The 27,641-nt window shown below is 43.9% G+C and overlaps 1 protein-coding gene across 8 annotated transcripts; it reads left to right on the top strand.

Moving 5' to 3' along the window:
• The first annotated feature begins 65 nt into the window (after positions 1-65).
• Positions 66-27,291, top strand: RABEPK (Rab9 effector protein with kelch motifs). 8 transcript variants are annotated; one of them, XM_058694130.1, is made up of 9 exons: positions 5,609-5,952; positions 7,760-7,818; positions 8,889-8,959; positions 10,241-10,398; positions 14,781-14,933; positions 19,507-19,668; positions 23,310-23,459; positions 25,347-25,496; positions 26,080-27,291. In XM_058694130.1, the coding sequence occupies exons 1-9, from the start codon at positions 5,754-5,756 to the stop codon at positions 26,370-26,372; spliced, it is 1,395 nt and encodes a 464-aa protein (XP_058550113.1). In that variant the 5' UTR covers positions 5,609-5,753; the 3' UTR covers positions 26,373-27,291. The 8 variants fall into 8 exon arrangements, with proteins under 8 accessions (XP_058550117.1, XP_058550116.1, XP_058550119.1 ...); XM_058694134.1 differs by lacking the exons at positions 5,609-5,952; positions 8,889-8,959 and adding an exon at positions 66-194; XM_058694133.1 differs by lacking the exons at positions 5,609-5,952; positions 8,889-8,959 and adding an exon at positions 94-115.
• The last annotated feature ends 350 nt before the right edge of the window (positions 27,292-27,641 follow it).

Genomic DNA, 27,641 nt, shown 5'->3' with positions numbered 1-27,641 from the left:
TCTGGGATTTGTAGTTTTTAGTAGTGGCCCGCTACTTCTCTTTTACTCCCCTTCCCTTCCTTTAGACTTTCACTTCTACCGGCCCAGAGAGACTTTTCCGATGCAAAAAGGCAAAGTAGGTGACTCTAGCCATTCCTTGGTTTCTCAGTTCGACCCTTTTAAGCATTCTGTCACCAAAACATCTTAAAAATTGGGTAAGCCTCGCCATAATAACCTGTTTGTACTTATCCAAGTCCTCGTGAAAACCTCGTCTAAGCCTGTCAGGGACATCAGGCTACCAATCTTGCAGCCTTGGAGAAAAGGAAACAGTGATTAAGCGTTTCTGATGCTAAATGATATATAAATGCTGTTTTTCCGTTTAATTCTCATAACAGTTGATAGGAAACCAAGGTTCAGAGAGGTTAAGTAACTTGCCCCCAAACACACAGGAACTAGGCATAGGAGCCGAGGTTGGAACATAGGTCTGACTGGTTTAAGTATGCTTCAGTGTGAGTCTGATGATGGCAGGGAGTCTTCTGTTCTACTCCCAGTGCAAAAAAACAGAACCTGGCACTTAGTATAACCAACAATTGTTCATTTAGCAGCTATTTGTTGAACACCAACTGTATGCCAGGTACTGTTGTAGGCATTTAGGATATTGAGCAAGCAAAATAGACAAAGATCTCTATCCTCTGTCTGTAAGTACATTCTAGAAGAGGAGACAGAACATAAACAACATAATAAATAACTACAGCATTTTAGAAAGTGCTAAGTGCCGGGGTGGGGGAGCAGTATAGGGAGATGGGGTGATGTATTTCTAAGAACCACCAGAGGTAGGGGAGTTAGCCAGTCAGACACTTGAGGGCAATTATAGGGAAGAGGTTGGCACAGAGAACTTAAGGTGGAAGCATATCTAGATGGAATTTTGGAAATGGGAAGATTAATGTGGTTGGAGCAAGAGGAGAGGAGATGAGAGAAAAGAATGGTTTTACTTTTAATCTAATAGGGAGTTACTTCAGGGTTTCGAGCAGAGGAGTAACATGTATAACTCATTTTAAAAGGATCACTCTCTGGGGTGCCTGGGTGGCTCAGTTGGTTGAGCATCTGACTTCGGCTCAGATGATAATCTCGCTGGGTTTGTGAGTTCCAGCCCCGCGTCAGGCTCTGTGCTAACAGCTCAGAGCCTGGAGCCTCCTTCAGATTCTGTGTCTCCTCTCTCTGCCCCTTCCATGCTCATGCTCTGTCTGTCTCTCTCTGTCTCTCAATAATAAATAAACGTTAAAAAAATTTTTTTTTAACAAAAAATAAAAGTATCACTCTGGTTGCTGTATGAGATTGTAGTAGGTAGTTGTTGCAGTTGGGAGACCACTTAGGAGACTTATAAAATCCAAAACTAGCAGGTGCTCGATATTTGTTGTTCAAGTGACCCAGGACTGGATCTTCTTGTGCTAAAGTGTATTTGGGGGACATTTGACTAAACTTTAATGAGATCTCCGAGTGAAGTTCTTTCCAACTATTCTGTAATTGTGAAATTGTTCCAAAGTAAAATTATTTTTTTTTAAGATTTTCTTTTTAAGTAATCTCTACACCCGATGTGGGACTCACACCCACAACTCCGAGATCAAGAGGCACATGCTGTAGTGACAGCTCAGTAGTGACTGAGCCACCTGGGCACCCCTAAAATTAATTTTTAGTTTGTTGCAGAGTGCCCAGGTGGCTCATTTGGTTAAGCATCTGACTCTTGGTTTCGGCTGGGTCATGACCTCACAGTTCTTGAGTTTGAGCTCTGCATCTGGCTCTGCGCTGACAATGCAGAGTCTGCTTGGGATTCTTTCTTTCTTCCTCTCTTTCTCTGCCCCTCCTTAAAAAAAATTTTAAGTGTGTTACAGAATGAATGATGCCCACAAGTATACATTTCTTCATTTATTCACTAAATAGTTATATAGCACTTATAATGTGAATGAGACAGATATGATCCTTCCTCTCATGGAGACAGAGGAGACAAATGATATAAATATAAATAAGCAAATACCTAATTGCAGTGTGTGATTAGTGCTAAAAAGGGAAAGGAGGGGTACTGTAAGTAAGAAAAATGGAGTGAAAGAAGCCTACTTTAGGTTGGCGGTATATTTTTCTTTTAAGTTTACTTACTTAAACTTGGGGAGGCACAGAGAGAGAAGGGGAGAGAGAGAACCCCAGGCAAGCTCCGCACTGTCAGTGTAGGGCCGACATGGGGATGGATGAGGCGGGGAGGGGACGGCAGGGCTTGAACTCACAAACCGTGAGATCATGACCTGAGCCAAAATCAAGTCAGATGCTTAACCGGCTGGTCCACCCAGGCACCCTAGGTTGGCAATATAGTAGAGGTAAAGTGTGCAGACTCCAGCACCAGATGGTCGAGTTCAAGTCTAGGCTCTATTACTCGTACCATGATTTTGGCAAGGTTATTTATCCTTTTGGTGCCTCAGTTTTCTTGGCTTCTCTATGGAGATAATAACTGCCATCATATCGTATGGAGATGATAAGCATAATACTTACTGTATAGACTTGTACTGAGGGTTAACAGAGTTAATATATAGAAAGGGCTTAAAATGATAACATGTACAGAGTGAGTGCAATGTGTTAGCTCTTAGTATTAGGTGAGCAGGAAAGGCCTTTCTGAAGAGGTAACATTTGAGATTTTAGGGAAAAAAAAAAAAACAACACAAGGATGGCATGCTCAGAATTTCTTGGAGAAAAAATTCCAAATGAGGAAAAGATGCTATTATTTTTGAGGTTTTAAAATTATTATCACAGTCCTCTTTAGAAAGATGGCAATTCACTTTTTTGGCTCTGAACCTCAGTAACCAGGAATTAGTCCTACTCAAAATACTTTCTCAGAACTGGGAAGGAAGGCAAGTAGGGGGATGGACATGACTGTTCTTTACAAACTATAATGTGCTTGAAAGGAAGGTGTCATCAGCATCATTGTTTCCCTCTCCCATACGTCAGTGAACAGGTAGGTAATGAAAGCAGATGGCATCCCCTTGCAGCGAAAGCAGGTGGCGGTTCCCACGTTACCAAACCATCTGGCAAACTCCCTCCTGCAGCCCCACCTCATTCAGTGAACCTCACTCTTGACATCCACAGCAGAGAGAGATGAGGGAAGCATTCTTCAGAGTGTTTGGTGAGCTCTTAGAAGAGGTAATAGACACATCGGTCATTTACTTTGAAAACTGTACAGAACATGCTGACTGCCATGTGTTCTTTTTTTCTTTTTTTTTTAAATAGACTCCTCCCCCAATGTGTGGTTCAAACTCAGGACCCTGAGGTCAAGAGTCGCATACTCTACTGACTGAGCCAGCCAGGCGCCCCCTGGAATGTGTTCTTAGTGTTCCTTGGCAAAGCAGTAAATCCAGGCTCCTGTTTCTGCCATTTATGTAGGCTAGTTATTTTGTAAGTTCTCTGGGCCTCCATTTCCATTTTTTAAAGTTTTGTTTAATGTTTATTTAATTTTGACACAGAGAGAGAGAGAGAGACAGAGACAGAGACAGAGTGCGAGTGGGGAAGGGGCAGAGAGAGAGGGAGACACAGAATCCGAAGCAGGCTTTAGGCTCTGAGCTGTCAGCACAGAGCCTGACGCAGGACTGGAACCTGAGCCAAAGTTGGTCACTTAACTGACTAAGCCACCCAGGTGCCACTCAATTTCCAATTTAAAAATAGATCTCAAAATTTCCTTCCAGCAATTTCTGAAATGTGACTTCTAGTGTAAAGCATAGGTCTCGCAATGAAAGTTGGTTGCCGTTTTGCCCACAGACCTCTTCCAATTTTTCTTATTTATGTGCAACTCCAGTTTGGAATCTTGAAATGGAGCTAGCCAAAAGACACAGGGCCCATCAGAGCATTCCACATCTCTGAGCAGAAATCTCCATCAAGATGTACATGGACATATGGCAGAGCCAACTTAGCCTTGGTTTTCTTTCCTGAAGGAGAGCAGAATGACTGAATGTGGCAGACAGCGATGGAGATTTTTCCATTAATAATGGGAACTCATAAAGACTCCAGGTGTTTGAAATAAGATATTTGAGCAGTGAGGAGAGCTGCAGACCTCGAATTCCATTTTGTCAATAAATTCCTGTTATACGGTAGCCTGAGTTGTTCAGTCGGTTAAGTGGTAGACTTTGGCTCAGGTCATGATCTCATGATTCATGAGTTCAAGCCCCGCATTGGGCTCTCTGCTGTCAGCGCAGAGCCCACCTCAGATCCTCTGTCCTCCTCTCTCTGTACCTCCCTGCTATGCTCTACCTCCCTCTCTCTCAAAAATAAACATTAAAAAAAAGTTTAATGTTAATAAATTCCTGTTATAATTTCAAGAATTGGTATTCAAGGTATTATGATCCTATTCAAGAGATGAGGAAAGTAGGGCTCAGGAAGAATCATGAACTTGGTAAATGTCAGGGTTAGATGGTTAGTGCTGGAGCCTGGATTTGAACCCAAGCATGGCTGTCTGGTTCCCACTAGGCACTATACTTCAGGAGCTCCTGAGATCTCCTTCCTTAGCTTTTTCCTGTTTCCTATGACACAACAACTGGCCTCAGCCCTCCTAAGTGATTGTGGGATTCTCTGGAACATATACATAGGTGAGTCAGCTCTGCATTTTCAGGAAAGCTGCAGAGAACCTATGCTCATGGAGATCAGAGGTAATGCAGATGAGCAGTCTAGCTCAGGACTAGTGTCTAGAGTTTATTTATAGGAATAGCGTTATACTTTGCAGAGGACCAGCTCTATGCCAGCGACTGTGAACTGAGCGTTTTATATTCATTAGCTCATTTATTCCCCACCATAACCTTGTGACAGAAATCTTACCAGCTCTGTTTTACGGATGGGTGACACTGAGGCCCAGAGAAAAGTAACTTCCCCCCAAATGCTCTCGTCGATGAACATTTTATTCCTTGCACTTTTTGCAAATGTACCTAATTATTTTTCTGTTTAATCTCGCTCTCTAGTTAGAGTGTAAACTCCAGGAGGCCAGGGGCCACGTTTGGTTCAGCATAGTGCCTGCCATAGTTACAAATGCTAATTATGGAATGAGTCAGCTGCTTAAGACACCAAAGCTTGAACTGACCTAAGACCAAGCAGGGACATTTCACACCTAGGAAAGGGTCTTTGAAACCATTTCAAAAACCATTTATAACATCCGCTGGAACTGAAAACACCCTAGCTCCTTCAGGGGAGCCCAGCTGCGGAAGGAATTTGGGTCCTCTAAGCCGATGCCCAACCCCCTGCACTTCGCTTGTTAAGTCGTTTCCAAGGAGCCCTGGCTTATTTACTCCGCCGGGGAGGAAAGGCCCTAGGGACGGCCGGCCAGTTTGGCTCCCGAGACACGCACAGCCAGGCCGACATTCCTGGCGGGTAGGAGCCCTCCCGGTCCCCTTCCAAAGGGCGCGCCCCGGGGACCGGGCCAATGACGCGGGGAGACGGCGAGCGGTTGGCAGTCCCGCTCTTCCGGGCCTGGGGGAGGGGCGAAGGCACAACCCCCGCCCATGTTAGGGGCGGAGCCACAGTCCGGGACCATCCTAAGCTGCCGCAGGTAATGCGGTTCGGGTCTGGGGGTGTCCGGGCCGTGGGTTTGACGCGATCCTGGGCGGGAGCCGCCGCATCCTTTAGGGGAGTGGGCCCGGGCCGGGTGAAGAGCCCTGGGGAGGGCGTGCTCGGGTTCCGGCCCGGCCTCATTGACGGAAAGAAACCAGCCTGTTCTCTCCCGACACTGTGTCCTCTGTCGCTGCCACGCGGGGATGGAACTGGGGGATGGGACTGGCAGAGGTAGCTGCAATGAAGTCTCCGCTCATACGAAGTTTACCCACTGGGCTTTGGGGACCGCGGTCAGTGGCTTAGGCCAAAAGTTGGATTTGTTCGTTCATCTCCCAGAAATTTCATCTATGTTCTTTCTTCATTCACTCATCCCTCAATTCTACTCTAAGCCGGGGCCCATTGGTAGGTTCTTTGAAAGAATCTGAGAGGCCCAGCTCTGTTGGAATTTACTCTGGAATCTAATCTAGGGACTTTTAAATGGCTAATCACATTCAGAGTGATCCCTGCAATGATGGTGACTTCATTGATAACCTTCAGAGGGAGAAGGAAGTAACTTGAGGATGTAAATGGAAAACAACAAATCTGGGAAGGTTATACTGAGGGAGGGACTTTTGAACTGGGCTTTGGAGGTTGGGAGTTTCCTAGTTGACCAGAAGGGAAGGGACATTTCAGGTACCAGAAGTAGCACGCAGATGCGAGATATGAAAGGGCCTGACATGTTAGAAACAACAAATATAGCAACAGTAGCTCACTATAGCAGTGGAGGTGAGTCCCTGGGAAAAAGGTTGAGTCCAGAAGGCTTTGAATGCCATGCTGAGGCATGGATTTATCCCAGAGATCAGTATTTCTCAACCTTTTAAGGTATTTTATCTTTTGGGGTGCCTGGCTGGCTCAGTCAGGAGAACATGTGAGTCTTGATCTTAGGGTTGTGAGTTCGAGCCCCGTGTTGGGTGCAGACATGACTAAAAGAAATTTTTTTTAATGTTTTTATTTTATTTTTGAGAGCGAGAGAGAGAGAGAGAGAGACAGAGCGTGAGTGGGGGAGCAGAGAGACACAGAATGTGAAGCAGGCTCCAGGCTCCGAGCTGTCAGCACAGAGCCTGATGATCTGAGTTTCGAACCCACAAACTGTGAGATCATGACCTGAGCCTAAGTCAGACACTCAACTGACTGAGCCACCCAGGCACCTCTAAAATAAATTAATAAAGCTTAAAAAAAAATAAAATATAAAATATTTTATCTTTTGATGAGTATAAACATCTTATGACCCTTGCAAATATTTTTTTAATGTTTATTTATTTTGAGAGAGAGTGCTAGAGCATGGGGGTGGGAGGGAGGGGCAGAGATAGAGGGAGAGAGAGAGAATCCCAAGCAGGCTCTGTCCTGTCAGTGCAAAGCCTGACATGGGGCTTGATCCCCCCAATTGTGAGATCATGACCCCAGCCAAAATCAAGAGTCAGGCACTTAACTCACTGAGCCACCCAGGCACCCCACCCCTGAAAATATTTTTTTTTAAAATTTTTTTATTTATTTTTGGGACTGAGAGAGACAGAGCATGAACGGGGGAGCGGCAGAGAGAGAGGGAGACACAGAATTGGAAACAGGCTCCAGGCTCCGAGCCATCAGCCCAGAGCCCGACGCGGGGCTCGAACTCACGGACCGCGAGATCGTGACCTGGCTGAAGTCGGACGCTTAACCGACTGCGCCACCCAGGCGCCCCACCCCTGAAAATATTTTGACATATGTCCCTTCTCCATGAAAATCACAGACACACAGAAAACTTTAGCCAAAAAACCTCTGTAATTGGGGGCCTCTGGGTAGCTTAGTCAGTTAGGCATCTGACTTTGGCTCAGGTCATAATCTCACAGTTTGTGAGTTGGAGTCCCACGTCGTGCTCTTTGCTGATAGCTCAGAGCCTGGAGCCTGTTTCGGATTCTGTGTCTCCCTCTCTCTCTGCCCCTCCCCTGCTCACCCTCTGTCTCTCCTTCTCAAAAATAAATAAGACATAATAAAGAAAAACCCTGTAATTGTGTCAATAAAGTTGTGTTATATTTGCCTCCCAAATTTAAGTTTATATCAAAAGGTTGGTAATGCTTATTCAGATGAACCAAGCCCTAGAAATCGGCACATCAAAAGGAAAGGTTTTAAAGAAGGAAGTGACCTGATTTGTCCTGTGTGTCTAAAAAGTGCCTTTTTTTCTTATGCATAGGACACCATGAAGCTGCTGCCAGTCTTGGGGCCTGGAGACAAGCCCAGGAAGGCAACATGGTCTGTAAGGAAGGATTCAGACAGAGAAAAACAAGAGTTTTTGTTTCATTTATAAGTAGTTTACTAACATATTTGATCATCTCTGTGAAAGGGTAGAGACGAAGCTGTCTGTAGTTGCTGGTAATTAGACTCAAACTGTCTGAAAAGGTCTTCAGAGGAAAGATAGTGGGGCAATAATTATCACAGAGCAGATGTTGATTTTATTAAAATCCATTTACTAGGAAGAATAAGGCACTGACCATCTGGCATCCACAGCTCCAACACTGTGTCTTCCCTCAAGCTGTGACTCATTTTTAAGATTCTCAGGGAATTGGATTTGGATTAAACTGGCCTTACTGCTTCTTGGTTGCTTGCTCAACCAACGCTTTATTCAACTAACAATGGCCTGACGGGCAGCTGCTGTGTAGGTGCTCAGGGTACAAAGGTGAATAGTCTCCTAGTAGTGGGGGTTACGGACTAAGCAGGTGGTGGCGGTGAGTGTGATCAGTACTGAAGGAGGGCTCACAGAAGGCTGTAGAGAGGAGACAATGCTTCTGCAGGACTTTGGAGAGGAGGGTCTCCAGTTTGGCTTCCCCATGTCCCCTCCTGCTCTCTAGCCAACGTTAATCTGCTCCTGGCATTCCCTGGTTTAAAACCCTTTTGTGTCTCTTTGATCTTAAGATAAAAACCAGAGTCCTTAAAATGGCCCACCTGTCCCTGCCTGTCTTTTCCAACCTCAGGTACCCTTACTCATCGTTTGTTCTCTTTCTCTTCGTTAACATGCCTTGCACTGCCCACTCAGGTACTGTATGTGCTGATCTCTACCTGGGTCACTCTTTCCCTCCATCTTTTCATTCCTCTCTTTGTCCACCTAACTTCTCATACTTCAGAGCTCAGTTCAAATGGTGCTTCTTCAGGAAGCCTTCTCTGACCCCCTCCCTCTCACACCTCTCCTTACAGGCTGAGGTCCCCTTAGGATATGTTCTCATGGTATATATCCCTATATATATATCCTGTACTCCTTTATAGCTCAATTAAAATAAAATGGGTATTTGTGAAATTACCTGTTTAATGTTTCTCTTCCCAACTAGTCTGTGAGGGCTCTGAAGGCAGGGACTTTCTGTCGTATTCACCACGTATCTGGGTGGCTGTGTGCTCTTGGGTAAGTTATTTAACCTTTCTAAGTCTCGGGTTCTCAGTTGTAAAAATCAGATGGTGATAATAGTACCGTCCTCAAAGGGGTTTTGTACAGATTAAGGGAAACCAGGATTGTAACGAAGTTCACAGCCTACGCGGTACATTGTTAGTAATCATCAGGTGATCATAGGGTATGTGAATCTGGTTATCAGAAGAGGGATCTGGAAAAGAAATTGACACTGGAAATCGCTGATGAGTATGTAGATGGGTGGTAAGTTGAGACCATCAGTGCAGATGAACTTGACAGGGTAAGTGAACACAGACTGAGAAGAGAATCCAAGGGTATTAAGGGTTAGGAGAAAGCTGGTAGGAAAGGAGTCAGGGCAAGAAAACAGAAAAGAGCAGCCAGAACAATGGGTAGAGAACCAAAAGGAAGGGATGTGGGGAAGCCAGGTGAGGAGAAAGGTACAAGAAAGAGGAAAGAGTCAGGAGTACCAGATGCCTGAGAGGTCTAATGAGCCAGTGCCTGAAAAATAGCTACCGAATTTTCTTTTCCAACCGGGAAGTTTGAATTATGTTTTTTGGTTGGCATTCAGAGTGACTTTAGAGAATGGAATGAATGGATCCTGTATTTGATTTTTTCAGAGTCCTAGCTCTGGCTTCTGAGTCAAGCTTTCTGAGTAATCTGGAAAAGCTCTTAAAATCTATACATTTTGGAGAATATTCCTTGACAGAGCATCATGGGTTAGCGGCAGGATCGTTGGGGCTGTAGGTTCCTACGTGAGAGGCCATAAAGCTCCAGCCACCATTTACTGAGTCCGTCCCTGCACTGTTACAAGACTTCATCTTACCTTCACAGCAAAGAACTATTGCCAACCTCACTGTCCAAATGAGGAAACTAAGGTTCAGAAAGGTTAAATGACTTCTAAAAGGTCACACATCTCAAAAGCACCTGAGCTGGGAATTCACAAACCATGCTCACAGGTACCATCTCGTGCTGGGACACACCACTGAACTTCTCTGGGTGTCAGTTTCCCTGTCTGCCAAATGGGGACAATTACTAGTCCATTGCAACCCCATTAGGTTAATGTGAGCTACAAGTGGGGACAAAATTGAAAAGTCAAAGGTTATGTGCAAATGTAGGGACAATTATCAATGAGGGAAATACTGCTTTGGTGGATACAGCTTAAGGTGGGTGTATGTATAAGACTCTTCATTCTGGTGAGTATTTCATGAGGAGTAGAAAGAACACACGGCCCCGTTTATTCTCCGCTCAGGTCTCCTGAATACATCCTTCCTTTGGCAGGTACACCTTGACCCCCCCTGGAGACAGCCCCTGTGCTCGGGTTGGCCACAGCTGTTCATATTTACCCCCAGTTGGTGATGCCAAGAGAGGGAAGGTCTTCATTGTTGGGGGAGCAGATCCAAGCAGGAGCTTCTCAGATGTGCACACCATGGATCTGGGTAAGACCAGCAGCTGTCAATGTCTGACCTGTGGCCAGAGAGCAGGGCTTGTGCTACCGGCCATGACCAGACCATTCGTAAGAACACTGGTTGAGACCAGAGAGCAGGGTTTTCCTCTAAGAAAATGAACGTCACTGAGAGGCCCCTAACGTCTCAGCAGACGTCCACCAACCAATACCTCATTTTGGGGGGTGAAAGAGTCTCTATAGAGCCCCGGACATCCAACCATTGCTTCATCAGATATTTTTCTGGGAGATATTGATGGCTCCACCTCCTCTTCCATCCACATAATTCATTAATCACCAAGCCCTAAACGTCTCTATCTTCATCCACATCTATCCATTTCCACTACTACTACTGCAGTCCAAGCATTTTTACTTCTCTCTCTTTTTGTTTTAAAGCCTGTCTGTTTTTTTAAAGAGTTTTTTTAATGTTGATTTATTTATTTTGAAAGAGAGCGAGCAAGCCAGGGAGAAGGGCCCAGAGAGAGAGGAGAGAAAATCCCAAGCAAGCTCCACATTGACAGTGCGGAGGCCTTTGCGGGGCTCAGTCTCAAGGACCATGAGACCATGACTTGAACTGAAACCAAGAGTCAGACACTTAACCACCCAGGTGTCCCTGAAGTTGTTTGTTTATTTTTTTTTTAACTTTTATTTATTATTAAGAGACAGAGAGAGACAGAGCATGAGCATGGGAGGGGCAGAGAAAGGAGGAGACACAGAATCCGAAGCAGGCTCCAGGCTCTGAGCTGCCAGCACCGAGCCCGACGCAGGGCTCGAACTCACAAACCGCGAGATCATGACCTAAGCCGAAGTCAGATGCTTAACCGACTGAGCCACCCAGGCGCCCTTAAAGTTTGTTTGTTTGTTTGTTTGTTTGTTTTGAGGGGGGGTGGGGACAGAGAGAGAGGGAGAGAGGGAGAAAATCCCAAGCAGGCTCTGCACTGTCAGCACAGAGCCCAGTGAGGGGCTCGAACCCACCAACAGCGAGATCATGACCTGAGCCAAAATCAAGAGTCAGACACTTAACCGACTGAGCCACCCAGGTACCCCTAAACATTATTACTCTTCAACTGGACATAACAACAGCCTCTTTTCTGGTCTCCCTGCTTCCAAGTTTACCCCGTAAATGCACCGTACGTGCATTTTCCATACCTAGACAGTATTGTCTAAAACACAAATCTGACCATGTCATTCCTACATTTCAAGCCCTTCCCAGCTCCTTTCTTGGCTCTCCCAAACCCATATTTGCTACCCTGAGTATCTTTCAGTTCCTTGAACATGTCTTAAATTCTGGCCTCCAAGCCTTTGCACCTATAGTTCCCTCTGCTTGGAAGGCTCTTCCCTTTCCTTATCACCTGGCTACTATTCCTCTTTCAGATCCCACATTAACTGCCACTTCCATCAGAAAGCTTTCCTTGATACTTCTGGGCTAGTTTAGGCAGTACCACTGGAAAGGAGAAATCCTGTTTTCCTTCTCTACTCCTGTCTCTCCTCCCAGCACTAGTCTCAATACTTTATTTCTGGCCACCAAACGTCTGGGAGTCTTTCCCCATACCAAACAATTCTGCAACACCCGCTGGGTGTCCTACAACTCGAGTCAGTTCTGACAAGATCCAGTTGGACTTAGCATTACATTCTCACAGGTTAAGGGCTCGGTCCCATAGAACTGTCCTGCCCCTGTCCCACTGCAGATGCTAACCCCAAGTCCAGGCTGTTGCCTATGCTTCTGACCTACCAGCTATAAATTGGAGAGTCCCATGATCCCTACGGTTCCATTAATTTGCTAGAGTGGCTTACAGAACTTAGGAAAATAGCTTACATATTAGATTACTGCTTTATTATAAAAGGATATAACTCAGGAACAGCCAGATAGAAGAGATGCATAGGGCAAGGTATGGGGAGAAGGGCACAGAGCATCCTTACTCTGAGGGTGCACAATCCTCCCAGTACCTCCTCATGGTTACTGACCTGGACGCTCACCAAATACCTGGTTTTTTCTGGAGGCTTCTTTATGCAGGCATGATTGATTAAATTACTGGCCATTGGTGATTGATTCAGCCTTTCCCAGAGGTGGATGTGGGAGGCTAGGTGAAAGTTCCAACCCTCTAATCATATGGTTGGTTCCCCTGGCAACCAGCCCCCATCCTTAGGGCTTTCCAGAAGTCACCTCGTAAACATAAATCCAGGTGTGGTTGACAGGGGCTTTTTATAAAAGACACCCTTTTCAATCTTATCACTTGGGAAATTCCAAGGGTTTTAAGAGCTCTGTGCCTGGAACTGACAGAGATCACATATATATTTCTTCCTTCCTCCCTTCCTTTCTTTCTTTCTTTCTTTCTTTCTTTCTTTCTTTCTTTCTTTCTTTCTTTCTTTCTTTCTTTCTTTCCTTTCTTTCTTTTTTATATTTTTTATTTATTTTGAGAGAAAGACGGGGAGAGGGAGAATCCCAAGCAGGCTCTGTGCTGACAACAGATGCGGGGCTCGATCTCACGAACCGTGAGATCATGACCTGAGCCGGAATCAAGAGTCAGATGTTTAACCGACTGAGCTACCCAGGTGCCCCAAGATCACATATATATTTCTTTTTTTTTTTTTAATTTTTTTTTAACGTTTATTCATTTTTGAGACAGAGAGAGACAAAGCATGAATGGGGGAAGGTCAGAGAGAGAGGGAGACACAGAATCTGAAACAGGCTCCAGGCTCTGAGCTGTTAGCACAGAGCCCGACATGGGGCTCGAACTCACGGACTGCGAGATCATGACCTGAGCCGAAGTCGGACGCCCAACCGACTGAGCCACCCAGGCGCCCCAATTTCTTAATATAAATCACAATGTCACAACCACCCTCTATATTTCCATAGTATCCTGTACTTCCCCATCCTTATTCCACTTCACAGCTCTTACCACGTGTGATTATTTCTTATCCGTCTTCCCCACAGGAGTATAAGCTCTTTGGAAACAAGGAACATGGTTATATTACTCATCACTGTACCCCCAGCCACTACCATAGCACCTGGCACAGAGTAGGTGCTTTCTAAGTATTTGGATAGATGGATGATGAATGAAAAACGAACGGATGGTGACCACCATGTGCTTTACACGATGGCAGACCCCCATATGTGTTTTGTTAGGCCCATGCAAAGTCGCTATTATTGATTTAATCTAAGTTGTTTACCAACCAAATGTACAAGGGTCTACATATAAAAATTGAGATGGTTTGGCTTCTCTTGATGATTTTGGAAGCTCTGACATCAGTAGGCCTGTATGTCTACATGGCAACAGATTTTTGGCACTGAGCTGCCCCGCCTATCAAATGGGGTTCTCATCCCCCAACTTGCCACGTTCCCTCCTATGTAGGCACTTGAATTTCTACACCCTGCACTAGGAATTCAAAGGCAATTAAAATTTCTTCCAGCCCTCAAGAAACTCACTGAGTAGTCCGCTTATATTTTTGGTGTGACCTATTATTACTAGCTTTGTGACTCTGGTTAACCTGTGTAAACCATTTGGGCTTCAGTGGCCTATAAAATGGGGCTACTGTCTTACTTCCCTGAGCAGTTGTGAGCTTGTTTTAGCCAGAAATCATTTAGCTGCAGGTAACAGAAACTCTCTTAAACCAGCAAAAAAAAGGGAAGAATCTAAACATAGGAGATAAAGCCTAGACTCCGGAGAGAGTAGAAGCAGGAATTGGAAAACTGTCAGAGATCATCTACCTCCTCCCTCATCTCTGAGGAGATCTTTTTTTTATTTTTGTAGTTATTTGGTATTTCTTTTCTTTTTTTTAAATTTTAACTTGTTTTGTTTTTTATTTTTTTTAAATTTACATCCAAATTAGTTAGCATATAGTGCAACAATGATTTCAGGAGTAGATTCCTTAGTGCCCCTTACCCATTTCGCCCATCCCCCCTCCCACGACCCCAAGATCTTCTTTATGTAGATGTTTCTTTCTTTCTCTTCTCCATACTTTGGTTTTAGCTGCTTCTCCATACATGCAAGAAGAAATCCAGAAATCTGTTCGAATTCCAGATTCTCAGGAGGGAAGATCTGATTGACCCATTTGGGGTCAAGTAACTACCTTTGACCCAATGAGCTGAAGCTAGAAAGTCAAGATGTAGTACAAACAGATCTTCTGGGATCTCTACCCCCCTGGTTGGGAGAATGGGGACAGTTTCCATAGAGGAGGGTTTATAGACTAGGCAGACAGCCCCCGAAATTCTATTATAGAACTTTTTGGAATTTGACCATATTCCCTGCCAGTGATCTGATGGTTGTGGTGGTTATGCTTTCGACTTTTTCTCCTCACTACTCTCCCCCAAGTTTGTCAACTGACATAAACTACAGTGGCAGTTCCAGTGCAGGAACTGAGTGAAATGTTTTCTAGGAACACACCGGTGGGATTTAGCCACCTCGGAGGGCCTCTTGCCCCGGTACGAGCATGCCAGCTTTGTTCCCTCTTGTGCTCCTCATACCATCTGGGTGTTTGGAGGTGCTGACCAGTCAGGAAATCGAAATTGCCTTCAAGTTCTAAATCCTGGTAAGTAGCCAAAGGTTCTTTTATTTACCTAAGGAAAGAAATCCAATTCCAATTCCTATAGCAAAACTCATTTGGATTGTACTGAATAATCTGTTTAACTTGCTGGCCTCATAGAAAACAGAAATTTTAACTTCTGGCAAAATCTGAAAAAAACAGAATTGCATTTCCCCCACCCCCTCATCTCGTAACAGTTGCAATTATCAATTTGTTAAAAGCCAAAACTGGAAGAAACTTCAGAGAACAGTTATGCCAAGTGGGCGACCCAGGTCCAGGGGAAGTGACTTTCCTAAAGTCCTAAGAGAGTCAGTGACTAAGCTAGCCTAGAACCTGTCAGCTAGATCAGGGGGTCTTAACTGGGGGCGATTGTGTCCCTCAGGGGACAATTGGCCATGTCTGGACACATTTTTGGTGATCAAACATGGAACATGGGCAGTTGCTTCTCGCATCTAGTGGGCAGAGGACAGAGATGCTGCTGTCCCCCCTGTAATGGCCAGGACAGCCCCCCAGAATAGCGAATCATCTAGTCTCAAATGCCAATAGTGCCAAAGTTAAGAAACCCTGACCTAGATCCTCCTATTATGTTTCTTTTAGCCAAACAGTGCAAAGTTCCTACCCAGTCTCACTGGCAGTTTTCTCACTGACAAAGCAGTTTGAGAACATCTCTTCTAAGAGATTGTTGCTGAACCACCCATGGGAGGTGGACTTGTCTTTTGTTACAAATTATAATTAAAATTTTGTTGTTGTTGTTTTCTCTTTATAAATATAATAAAGGGCGCCTGGGTGGCTTAGTCGGTTGAGTATCCGACTCTTGATTTTGGCTCAGGTCATGATCTCACGGTCGTGGGATTGAGCCTGCACATCAGGTTCTGTGCTGAGTGTGGAGCCTGCTTAAGATTTTCTCTCTCTCCCCCCCTCTACCCCTCTCCCTCTCTAGCACAGGCTCTCTCTCTCTCTCAAAAAATAAATACATATATAAATAAATATAAGTAAGTAAATAAATAAATAAATAAAATTCATTTTAAAATATTTGAAAAGTGGGGGCAGCTGGGTGGCTCAGTCAGTTGAGCGTCTGACTTCAGCTCAGGTCATGATCTCGCGGTCCATGAATTCGAGCCCCGCGTCGGGCTCTGTGCTGACAGCTCAGAGCCTGGAGCCTGTTTCGGACTCTGTGTCTCCCTCTCTCTCTCTGCCCCTCCCCCGCTCATGCTCCATCTCTCTCTCTCTCTCTGTCAAAAATAAATAAACATTAAAAAAAATTTTTTAAATAAACGTTGAAAACAAATTAAAAAAAATTTTTGGAAAGTGTAAATAAGTGGACAAAAGGCAACCACAATCCTGTGACATTAAGGCTACTGAGAACATCTCAGTACTTCCTTTCTTTTATTTCTCTGCATTTTTGTAAGCCTGAGTTCATACTATTTCACCAGCACACTGTTGTACCTTTTTCCTTTTAAAATTCATAATTACTGCAGAAATTACTTCCTGCTGACATTGCTGTAACATCACCTTTAATGGCTGCATGATACTCCATTTTGTGACAATACCATCATTTGGTTGTCAGATTTACACCATTATGAATAACAAAGCAGTGAACATCTTTGCTCAGAAGTCACTGACAATTATTTGCTTAGAATTCATGCCTAGGAATAAAAAGACTATATAAAACATTGAGCCTGACAGCCTTTCCTCTGCTGTTCTGCCTGCCATTCCATTGTGGTATATTCAGTAAACTTCTATCTCCTTTGTTCTGCTAAAATAAAACAAAACAAAACACTGTGAACTTTAAGACTTTTGATACATGCTACCCAATTGCTCTCCAGAATTTTCCAACTTCTTCTCTCTCCAGCTGTGTTTAATAGTGCATTTTCACTCCTGGCTGACTTTGAATTTATCTTTTTTTAAAAAATATTTTATTTTTAAGTAATCTCTATGCCCAAGGTGGGGCTTGAACTCACAACCCCGAGATCAAGAGTTGCATGCCCCACTGACTGAGCCAGCCAGCCACCCTTGAATTTATCTTTTTTTTTTTTTTTTTTTTTTTTGAGAGAGAGAGAGAGAGAGACAGTGAACAGGGGAGAGGAAGGGGAGGGAGGAGAGAGAATCCCAAGCAGGCTCCATATCCAGCATGGAGCCCGACGTGGGGCTCTATCTCACAACCATGAGATCATGACCTGACCTGAAACCAAGAGTCAGATGATTAACTGACTGAGCCACCCAGGCGCCCCTGAATTTATCATTTTTAAACACTGCTAATTGGATAGCCCAAAAAGCTTATATCTAATTCTTTAACTATGCACTTTGTTAACGATTAGCAACCTGGACATTTTCACATGCCAGTCAACTCTTGCCCAGTGCTCTATCACTAAGATGCTTGTTTGCAGACAGTTGGTCTTCTGTCATTTGGGGATAGTAATAGTTTCTACCTGGTCAAGTTTGGCAAGAATTCAAATAAACTCAGTATCTGGCACATAGTTAATGCTCAATAATTGTGGTGGTGGCGGTTGACGTAACTGTGGCTTGGCAGATGGAAATCAGTTCTGGATCCCTGGGCTTCTGACTTTCAATGATGGCATCCATTTGAATAAAATACAGAGAATTTGGAAAGCGTCTGTCAGAGGAATTGATTTTCTACCAGATCCGTTTTCTCTCCTAGATAGTATAATTTGACACCATGCCCAAGATATAGGAAAAATGTGAGTGAATCATTAGCTGTTTTGTTACTAAGGCTAGTCCGCCAAATGGCTTAGGAGTCCTTTGTGATTATTTGTGCCAGCGTTTGACTTGGCAGCAACACAGTCCCAGGATCTTCTGGTCCTGGAGGTTGAGCATCGACTAACCCCCCACCCCCAAGATCCAAAAGCTCTCCAAGGTCTGTAGCTATAGAGATAATGACATTTTGCTTTAGATATAGGCTGAGACTTGTTTCATCTCAAGGTTCATGTTTGAGTCCAATACATATTCCAGATGCTTCCTGTGGTACTCTGTGTACTGAATGAAGACCTTTACAAAAGGCACAGAATTTCTAGACAAGAAATAATCCCTAGTGTGTTGCAGTGCACGAGTGTGGGAGTCTTGACAGAACTGAGTTCAAACCTCTGCTCTGCTACTCACAAGCACTGTGACCTGGGGGAAAGAACTTGCATGTTCCGAGCTTCAGTTCCCTCATCTGCAAAATGAGGATACTTTCCAGCCACCTGCTAGAGTTGAGTGGATAATGACAAGACAGAAGGTTAAGGGCAATGATTCTGCACAAGGAAGATACTCCATGTAATGCATCTGTTTCTATAAAACTCATGCTTCACTCTAAAAAGAAATAAGCTTCTGTGCACCTCCCAAGGTAGTGAAATTTTATTCTCAAGTCAGACAAGTGGAAAACACCTAGATCTTGGTGTTATCAAGATGGAATTTGAATCCCAAGTCAGCCATTTATTAGCTATGTCCCTTTATTTTTTTTTTAAGATTTTATTTTTTATTTGTTTTTTTAAAAAATTTTTCAATGTTTATTTTATTTTATCATTTTTTTAAATTTAATTTTTTTATTTTTTTAAACTTACATCCAAATTATTTAGCATATAGTGAAACAATGATTTCAGGAGTAGATTCCTTAATGCCCCTTACCCATTTAACCCATCCCCCCCTCCCACAACCCCTCCAGCAACCCTCAGTTTGTTCTCCATGTTTATGAGTCTCTTCTGTTTTGTCCCCCTTGTTTATTTTATTTGTGAGAGAGAGAGACAGAGCATGAGCAAGGGAGGGGCAGAGAGAGAGTGGGACACAGAATCTGAAGCAGGCTCCGAGCTGTCAGCACAGAGCCCGACGCAGGGCTCAAACCCACAAACCGTGAGATCACTACCTGAGCCAAAGTCGGACCCTTAACCAACTGAGCCACCCAGGCGCCCCAAGATTTTATTTTTTTTTTTTTTAAGTAAATCTCTACACCCAACGTTGGGCTCAAACTCACAACCCCAAAATCAAAAGTCACACGCTCCACTGACTGAGCCAGCCAGGTGCCCCTAGCCATGTCATTTTAAACAAATGACTTCATCTGTCTCCGCTTCAATTCTCTTATCTGTAAAATGGAGAACTACTATTTACTTAGCACTTACTATTTATAAGGAACTATTATTATTACTACTGAAACTGTGATAACTTTGTCTACTTTCTTTTAATGCCACATAGTCTGGGGTAATTTGGCACATTTAGTTCTCACCTCTAGTGGGTATGCATTTTAGCAGATGTTGGTCTCCTCTGAATGGGCACAGGGCAGGGTAGTCAGCAAAGCAGAAGTGCGTTCAGAGAGGACGTTTGAAGGAAGGCCTCCAAAATCAAATCGACCTCATTCTTAATTGCATGTGTGACTTTTTCAATCTTGGGGATTTGCCTCTATCTGGGAAAATTCTAAGTATCACCCGCTACCCGTCCTTGACTTTGGTGGCACAAGAACCCTGCCTAGGCCTTTGCTGTCCCCCTTGGGGATAGGGGTATGAAAGGTAACCCTGCCTGGCCTCAGAGTCAAGATGAGAGGCCCATCAGCCTGGATATTTTAGGTGACTGCCTTCTCTCTCTAAACCAGAAACCAGGATTTGGACCATGCCGGAGGTGACCAGCCCCCCGCCATGCCCAAGAACATTCCACACATCGTCTGCAGCCATTGGAAACCAGCTGTATGTCTTTGGGGGCGGAGAGAGAGGCGCCCAGCCTGTGCAGGATGTGAAGCTGCATGTGTTTGACGCAAGTATGGACTGGAGGGCACCCCAGGGTTGCCACTTACCAGGTCAGAGCCACCCTGGCCTACAGCTTACCTGGTGTAGGAAGAAGAGGTTAGAAAATGACACTTTGTCTGAGTGTCTCTCTTCTAGATGTCTTCGGTGTATCCCTTAGCTAATATCTTCTTCCCACAGCAAAATTTGCATTTAAAAAGGTATAAATGATCACTTTAACATAAAGTGTCATTTATAAAGAAAATAGTACGAGTTTCCCCTTTAGCTTTTCCTTCCCACTACATAAACAGAGGTAAACATTGTTAGCAGTTCCTAATGTCTCCTTCCGGACATTCTTATGCATTTATGAAATTTCTATGAATTTTGGAGTTACATAAAAACTTTAAAACACATACATGGAATCAGATAATAAATACAGTTCTATAGCTTACTTTTGCAGGGGTGAGGCTAAATCTTAGTAGTTGAAAACATGCCCTTTGTAGCCACATAACCTGGACTCAGGACCAGATCTGACACATACTTTCTGTATTGCTTTTTTTTTTAAGTAGGCTTCACGCCCAGTGCTGAGCCCGACATGGGGCCCAACACGGGACTTGAACTCACAACCCTGAGATCAAGACCTGGGCTGAGATCAAGAGCCAGATGTTTAATCGACTGAGCCACCCAGGCACCCCTGTATTACTTGTGACTAGTTAATCTCTCTAGGTCTAGGTTTGTTGATCTGTAAAATAGAAATGGTAATAGTGCCCCTACTAAAAAGAACTGGGAAGATTAGATAAGATAATGTCATACAGTGCATAGCACAGTGCCTGGCATATAGGGGGCACCTAAGGGACATGAACTGTGTTATCATCCCTTCATTTAATCATAAGTCATGGCTGTCTTCTAAGTCACAACCGGTTTCCTTGTAGAGCATATCCTGTGGGTATTCCTTATTTATTCAGTCATTTTCTTTCTGATTGACTTTTTGCTGACAGCGCCACAGTGAACATAAATTAATTTTTGTATGTGTTACAAACATTTATGTGGAATAGATGCTGAGAAGTGAAATTACTGGGTGAAATGATATAAACATTTAGAATTTTGAGCCCTCTGGTCAAATTTTTGTATAAGGAACATTTATTTGCATTTCTTTGGCTTACTAGTAGGCATTTATGAATAGCGATTTATAAGTAACTTGTGACAAAAGTAGTTTTCGTGTGTGTGGGTTTTTTTTTAATTTTTTTTTTAACATTTATTTATTTTTGAGACAGAGAGAGACAGAGTATGAACGGGGGAGGGGCAGAGAGAGAGGGAGACACAGAATCGGAAGCAGGCTCCAGGCTCTGAGCCATCAGCCCAGAGCCCGACGCGGGGCTCGAACTCACGGACCGCAAGATCGTGACCTGAGCCGAAGTCGGACGCTCAACCGACTGAGCCACCCAGGCGCCCCTCGTGTGTGTTTTTTAAGAGAGATGTAGCCTTTTGTTGAGAAGATACAGTAAGCAAACTTTCAAACTTATAAAGTGAAATTGGAAGACCAGAGACAGAGTACAGTATGACTTTTCTCTTTCCAGAAAGAATGGTGTTTGCAATTCTTTTAAAGCACTTTTTATTTCAAAAAAAGTTTCGTAAGTTTATTTATTTTGAGAGAGCGAGAGTAGGGCAGGGGCAAAAAGGGAGGGAAAGAGAGAATCTCAAGCAGGTTCCACACTTGTGAGTACAGAGCCTTATGTGCGGCTTAAACTCACAAACCGTGAGAACATAGTGACTCTTAATCTCAGGATCATGAGTTCAAGCCTCACATTGGGGGCAGAGCTTACTTAATTAAAATTTTTTTTACAAAATAGCAGAAAGAGGGGCGCCTGGGTGGTTCAGTCGGTTGAGAGCCTGACTTTGGTTCGTGTCATGATCTCACAGTTTGTGGGTTCGAGCCCCGCATGGGGCTCTGTGCTGGCAGCTCGGAGCCTGGAGCCTGCTTCAGATTCTGGGGGCTCCCTCTCTCTCTGCCCCTCCCCTGCTCGTGCTCTGTCTGTCTCGCTCTCAAAAATAAGTAAACATTAACAAATATTTTTAAAAATAAAAGTTAGGGGTGCCTGGGTGGCTCAGTCGGTTGAGCGTCCGACTTCAGCTCAGGTCACGATCTCGCGGTCGGTGAGTTCAAGCCCCGCGTCGGGCTCTGGGCTGACGGCTCAGAGCCTAGAGCCTGTTTCAGATTCTGTGTCTCCCTCTCTCTCTGCCCCTCCCCCGTTCGTGCTCTGTCTCTCTCTGTCTCAAAAATAAATAAACATTAAAAAAAAAAAAATTAAAAAAAAATAAAAGTTAGAAAAAGCAGAAATAATTTCATATGTAATATTTGTGTCTTGTATTTTTCACTTAAGCACAGTTCTCCTGTGATCATGAAGTCTTCAACAATTTTATTTATTTATTTGTTTGTTTGTTTGTTTGTTTATTTTAAGTAGGCTCCACACCCAACGTGGGGCTTGAACTCATGACCCTGAGATTAAGAGTCACATGCTCTACCAACGGAGCCAGCCAGGCGCCCCAATCTTCGACATTTTTTTTTTTTTTTTGCTTTTTTTTTTTTTTAAGTTTATTTATTTATTTGAGAGAGAGATAGAGGGAGAAAGATGGTGAGTGGGGGAGGGGAGAGAGAGAGAATCCCAAGCAGGCTCTGCACTACCAGCACAGAGCCTGACATGGGGCTCAAACACGCAAACCTGTGAGAACATGACCTGAGAGGAAATCAAGAGCCCGAAGCTCAACCGGCTGAGCCACCCAGGGACCCCTCCACTCTTCAACATTTTAAATAAATGCACAGTATTCTATCATGACTGTAGCAATAACAACTATTCACTTGTCTGTGCACTTAAGCTATTTTCCATTCTTTATTACAAACAATGTCATGATGAACGTGTTTATGCATAAACCTTTTTCAGATTATTTCAGATTGTATTCCTTTGAACGGTGGGGCTCCGTGCACAACCTTCAGGCGTACCACAAACAGTAATTCTCACACAAACTCTCACGTATTGAATACTTTGTCTGTGCTTATCTCATTTGATGCATACTTCAACCCTGAGAAGGAGGTATTATCTCTATCCCCATTTTACAACTGTAGAGGCTAGAGCTTAGAGAATTAACCGGTGCAAGGCCACGAAGTTATTCAGTGAAATGACCCAGTTTTCACTCCAACTTCGCTGGTCTGTTATCCTATACTGCGGCTCCAGCAGGCCCTGCTAACTTCAAAAGTAGCCTTATTTTCCCATGCTTCCAGCAAGTCAATTAAGGGTATTGTCTTGGGAGAAAAAAAAAAAAAAAAGACTCTGAGGCCTGTCACAGAAGAAGCAGACTATTCTTTTTAATTTTGCTGCAGTTCCAGGCTGAAGCTTAAAGGAGGTCTTTTTAAATTCAAAGCGAGGAATGGTTTCCTAAAGCCCAGTAGAATGGGCAGGCGTGGTAGGTAGTGAATTCTCCAGCCCTGAAAGTGTCCAAGCAGAGGCTCTACAGGTTGTAGAAGGAAGGAGGTCTGGATTGAGTTGACAAGTTGGAGTGAATGTCCCCAGGTCACTTTTTGCTTTCAGCGTCTCTGCTTGCTGGGGAGTGAAGCTTGGGTGTATTTCTCATGTTCTTGCTTCATAGCTTTTTCATCTGATGCCAATGACTACTTTTCTAGACACTCTGACCTGGTCACAGCCAGAGACCCTTGGAAAACCTCCATCCCCCCGGCATGGTCATGTGATGGTGGCAGCAGAGACAAAGCTCTTCATCCATGGAGGCTTGGCAGGGGACAAATTCTATGATGATCTCCACTGCATTGATATAAGTAAGTAGGGTAGAGGGCATGGGCAGTTATCTGCTTAAAATGAAATAAAATATACTTTGATAGAATATAGCCTTGCTCTTAAGTGTGGGTAATTTGGCCAGCCAGTGGAATCTTGGCTAGATTTCTGGCAAATGTGGCCTAAATAATAATAAATAATAATACCAATGAAAGCAATAATTTTCTGAGTACTTGCTCTGTACCAGCCATTAGTTATCTCTTATGCTTCCAACAACCCTGCTCTTTCATTAAAACTCATTATGCTTTGGGTTCCCTGACTGGATTCCCTGACTGCCATTAGCCATTAACCCTATGCCCGTGAGGGATATGTGTGTCCTCGGAGTATGTCTGGGCGTTGGGGACCAGAATTGCCATGCTAAATGGTTAAAAACCCCTGGAAGAGGAAAGCTGGGGAGAATGTGAGAATCGTCTTTCAGTGTCTGAAGGGCTGACATGTCTTAGAGATCCTGGACTCATTCTGGGTTATTCGTTTAGATGATGAGCTCCCTTAGGGCAGAGGCTTTTTCTGTTTCCCCGGTATGTTTCCAGCATTTAACACAGTATCTGGCAGATTGCAGGTGATGAGTGTGTATCTTGGGTGGACAGACAAGCAAATGAACATGTTCTGCATTGCCCTAGACTATAAGAATTGGAGCTGTGGGCAGAAGGCATGAGAACTGCCGCTCAGTGTATTGGGCTGCCTTGCCCAACAATGAGTTCTCTGGCTTGGTGACATCTGAGGCCAAGTGACACTGGCTGGGATTCTTATATTGGCTAGAGTTTTGGCTGGGCTGAGTGATTCTCCCTTCCAACCCTGAGATGCTGGGCCCCTGCCTTGAAGTGACAAATGGAAAACATCTTCACGGAAGTGTTCCCTGCAGCGGTCAGCTGGGGTTGTAATGCTTATTTAGAAAAAAGAAAGTCCTGGGGTGCCTGGGTGGCTCAGTCAGTTAAGCGGTCCAACTCTGGATTTCAAGTCTTGATCTCACTGATCGTGGAATTGAACCTGTGGGATCGAACCCGCAGCGGACAGCAAATCACTATGCTTGCTTGGGTTTCTCTATTTCCCTCTGTCTCTGCGCCTCCCCTACTCACATGCACTCGTGCACCCCTGCGCGCTCTTTTCCAAAATAAACTTAAAAAAAAAAGTCCTATTTCCTTGTGCTGAGGAGCTACTTCCTGGTTATTTCTCTTCCTTTCCTACTCTAGTAATTCCCTAAACCTAAAATCCAATACTATCTTGCCTCATTTCAATGCTTGTTTGAAAAGACACAAATATCCTTGCACAAATAGGTTGGGAGTAGGTGTTGGAGGCAGCACATTACGGTGGAGAGAACACAGGTTCTAGAGTCAGACCTGAGTATCATGGCTGTGCTTCTTGCTAGCTGTGGGATCTCGGACAAGCCTCGCCCTCTTTAATTCCATTTCCTCAAATGTAAGAACGAGGGTAGACAGAAGTAATAGCAGTTTCTTGGGCTGTTAGGAGAATTAAGCGAGCAAAATATTTAGTGCCTAGCCAGCACTCACAGAGTTGCTAAGGAACTGCTAACATTTAAAATGCACACACGCAGACATGGAACTCCCCTCCTGTGGGCTCCAAAATAGTAAATGGTGAGTCACCAAAGACAGTATCACTCAGTGGGCTCCAAAGACCACTTACCTCAGAATTACCTGAGGTGCTTGTTAAAACTACGGATTCCAGAGCCTCTCCTCCCTCCCCGGACCACCCAAACAGAATCTCAAGCTCCCCCAAGTAATAAACCTTGTAATACTTCTCAGAGTGCTTGGTGAATGAGCTTCAGTGATTGGTCTGCCAACTACAAAAGTCTGACAAGTAAGGTTGAATCCATATTCTAGGCCATGTTGTACCCACTTTCTTTCTCTTGGCAGATGAGATGAAATGGCAGCAGCTAAGTCCCACTGGGGCATCTCCCGCAGCCTGTGCTGCCCACTCAGCTGTGGCTGTGGGGAAACACCTGTACATCTTTGGAGGGATGACTCCCACAGGAGCACTGGACACAATGCATCGGTATCACATAGGTGAGCAGGTGTTCACTGTGGATCTTTAAACTAATGCGACCATTCTTTGAAAAGTATCACAGCGCTTTAGTTTTTCATTTTGGTCCCTCCGCATCTAAATCTAAAGGAATCAGGGGTGCCTGGGTGGCTCAGTGGGTTAAGTGTCTGACTCTTGATTTTGGCTCTGGTCATGATCTCAAAGTTTCACGAGTTTGAGCCCCATGTCAGGCTCTGTACAGACAGCACAGAGCCTGCTTGAGATTCTTCCTCTCTCCCTCTGCTCTTCCCCTGCTTGCAGTCTCTCTCAAAGTAAATAAATTTAAAAAAAAACCCAAAACTTAAAAATAATTCTCCCTCTCCCTCTGCCCCTCCCCTGCACACATGCACACACTCTCCCCCGCTCTGTCAAAAATAATAACCCAAAGGAATGAAAACCAAACTTATAGGGAATGACATCATGAAAGCAGTAACACTGCCAATAGATTTTTTTTTTTTCCTTTTATTTCTTATTTCTGCTAGTACTTAGTGATAACAGCAAATCACTGAGCATTTCTGGAAATTTTTTGACGCAGAGCCTTTGTGTATATTGTTTTTTCTAACACAGAAAAGCAGCATTGGACCTTGCTTAAATTTGATACTTCTCTCCCCCCTGGACGATTGGATCATTCCATGTGTGTCATTCCATGGCCAGTGATGTGTACTTCTGAGGAAGAAGATTCCAATTCTCTCACTCTGAACTGTGATGCTGAGAAAGGGGATTCCGCCAGCAAAGGAGTGACCCAAGGTGGTGACTCACATGAGGAAAGTCAGACTGACACACTGCTTTGTTTTGTGTTCGGCGGGATGAATACAGAAGGGGAAATCTATAGTGACTGTATTGTGACTGTAGTTGACTAATCCCACATTTTTATTAAATGACAACTTTTCAGGGAAGTTAAATGAAACCTTAGCTATTTTATACCTCCAAAATATTTTCTGCACTATCTATATATCCCTCTAACTCTTACCTAATTTGGGAGGTGAAGAAATGGATAGCCCAGTGCAAAAACCTCTATTATATAAAGGGTTTTACCAGCAATACAACCTAGGTGGTAAGTGTGATTGGTCAAGATACTGATCACAAAAATGTTGGAGAATTAAGCTGTAGAAACCATAGTGTGGACATTTACAGGTTGAAGCCTATCTTTCTAGTATTCATCTAGTAGCTGCTCTCCAGAAAGAGGTGCAGCCTGTTGGCATGTGAGAGCCACTGGGGACAGGGATGAAAGACTGGCCCTTGTCTTTCCTAACCACCTGCTAACCCCACAACATACAGCACTGCAGGTCACTTTTAACCGTTGTATTGAACTTGGCCTGAACACCCTTGGTATTATACTCCATGCTTGTCCAAATGCTTCTGGGGCACTGCAGAAGTGTGGGCCTCCGACTAAAAACAGTCATGCCATCAGGTTCCAGTTCTGACACGTTAGAAAATTAACCTTTTAGCCCATTGCCCACCCCATAAAATATCTACTATCCTTGGGCAGTATTGAGTTTCATATCAGCACCAGAGAGCCTGCCCTTTTTGATCATGTAAAATCATTTATCTAGATCATCCTTTTCCCTCAGGAAGCCAATCCAAGTAATCTTGAACCTCCCTTGATACAAATGACTACCTTTAATCCACAGTTGTAACAGGGCTTAAAGTAATTTCTCACCATCCTAGACCCCACTCCAGACAACTAGTAAGAAATTTCAGAGATCAAGATTCTGACATAGTGGAAGTTTAAAATATACTTTTATAAAAAATAATAAAATACTTTATATCCTAAAATTATGAACTGAATCTCAGTGTATAAAGTTAATATCAGTGATCCATCACTCAGCAAGTCTCAACGAATTCTAGCAGCTACAAAGCATTATTAGTAATAAAAAGCCCCCAGAAAGTTTTAAAGGTAAGGGGAAATTGGAAATTTTGACTATGTTCAAGAAAATTCTGCTCTTGGGCATGTGAAATGACTCTTGCCTAGGTAAGAATGTTTCTTACCTTTCCCACCCCTTTCTTAAATTAACGTTAGGGCAAGATCCCTGAAACAACTAAATGAAAAGGTTTCTTTACTTCAAAACCCCACCAAGTAAGAATGTGACCTTGAAGCAACTGACTTAACTAGAAGCTTATCACAAAAA

This window comes from Neofelis nebulosa, chromosome 12 (assembly GCF_028018385.1).
Source record: "Neofelis nebulosa isolate mNeoNeb1 chromosome 12, mNeoNeb1.pri, whole genome shotgun sequence".
NCBI lineage: Eukaryota > Metazoa > Chordata > Mammalia > Carnivora > Felidae > Neofelis > Neofelis nebulosa.
Note: the sequence above shows the minus strand (reverse complement) of the source record. Positions and strands in the feature narration are given on the sequence as shown.

Excerpts from the sequence above, each read along its gene's own strand:
- RABEPK (XM_058694130.1), top strand. The coding sequence starts at position 5,754 with ATGGAACTGGGGGATGGGACTGGCAGAGGTAGCTGCAATGAAGTCTCC. Across the intron at positions 7,819-8,888 it reads AAGCCCAGGAAGGCAACATG|TCTGTGAGGGCTCTGAAGGC; the intron begins GTCTGTAAGGAA and ends CTTCCCAACTAG. Across the intron at positions 19,669-23,309 it reads GCTGCATGTGTTTGACGCAA|ACACTCTGACCTGGTCACAG; the intron begins GTATGGACTGGA and ends CTACTTTTCTAG.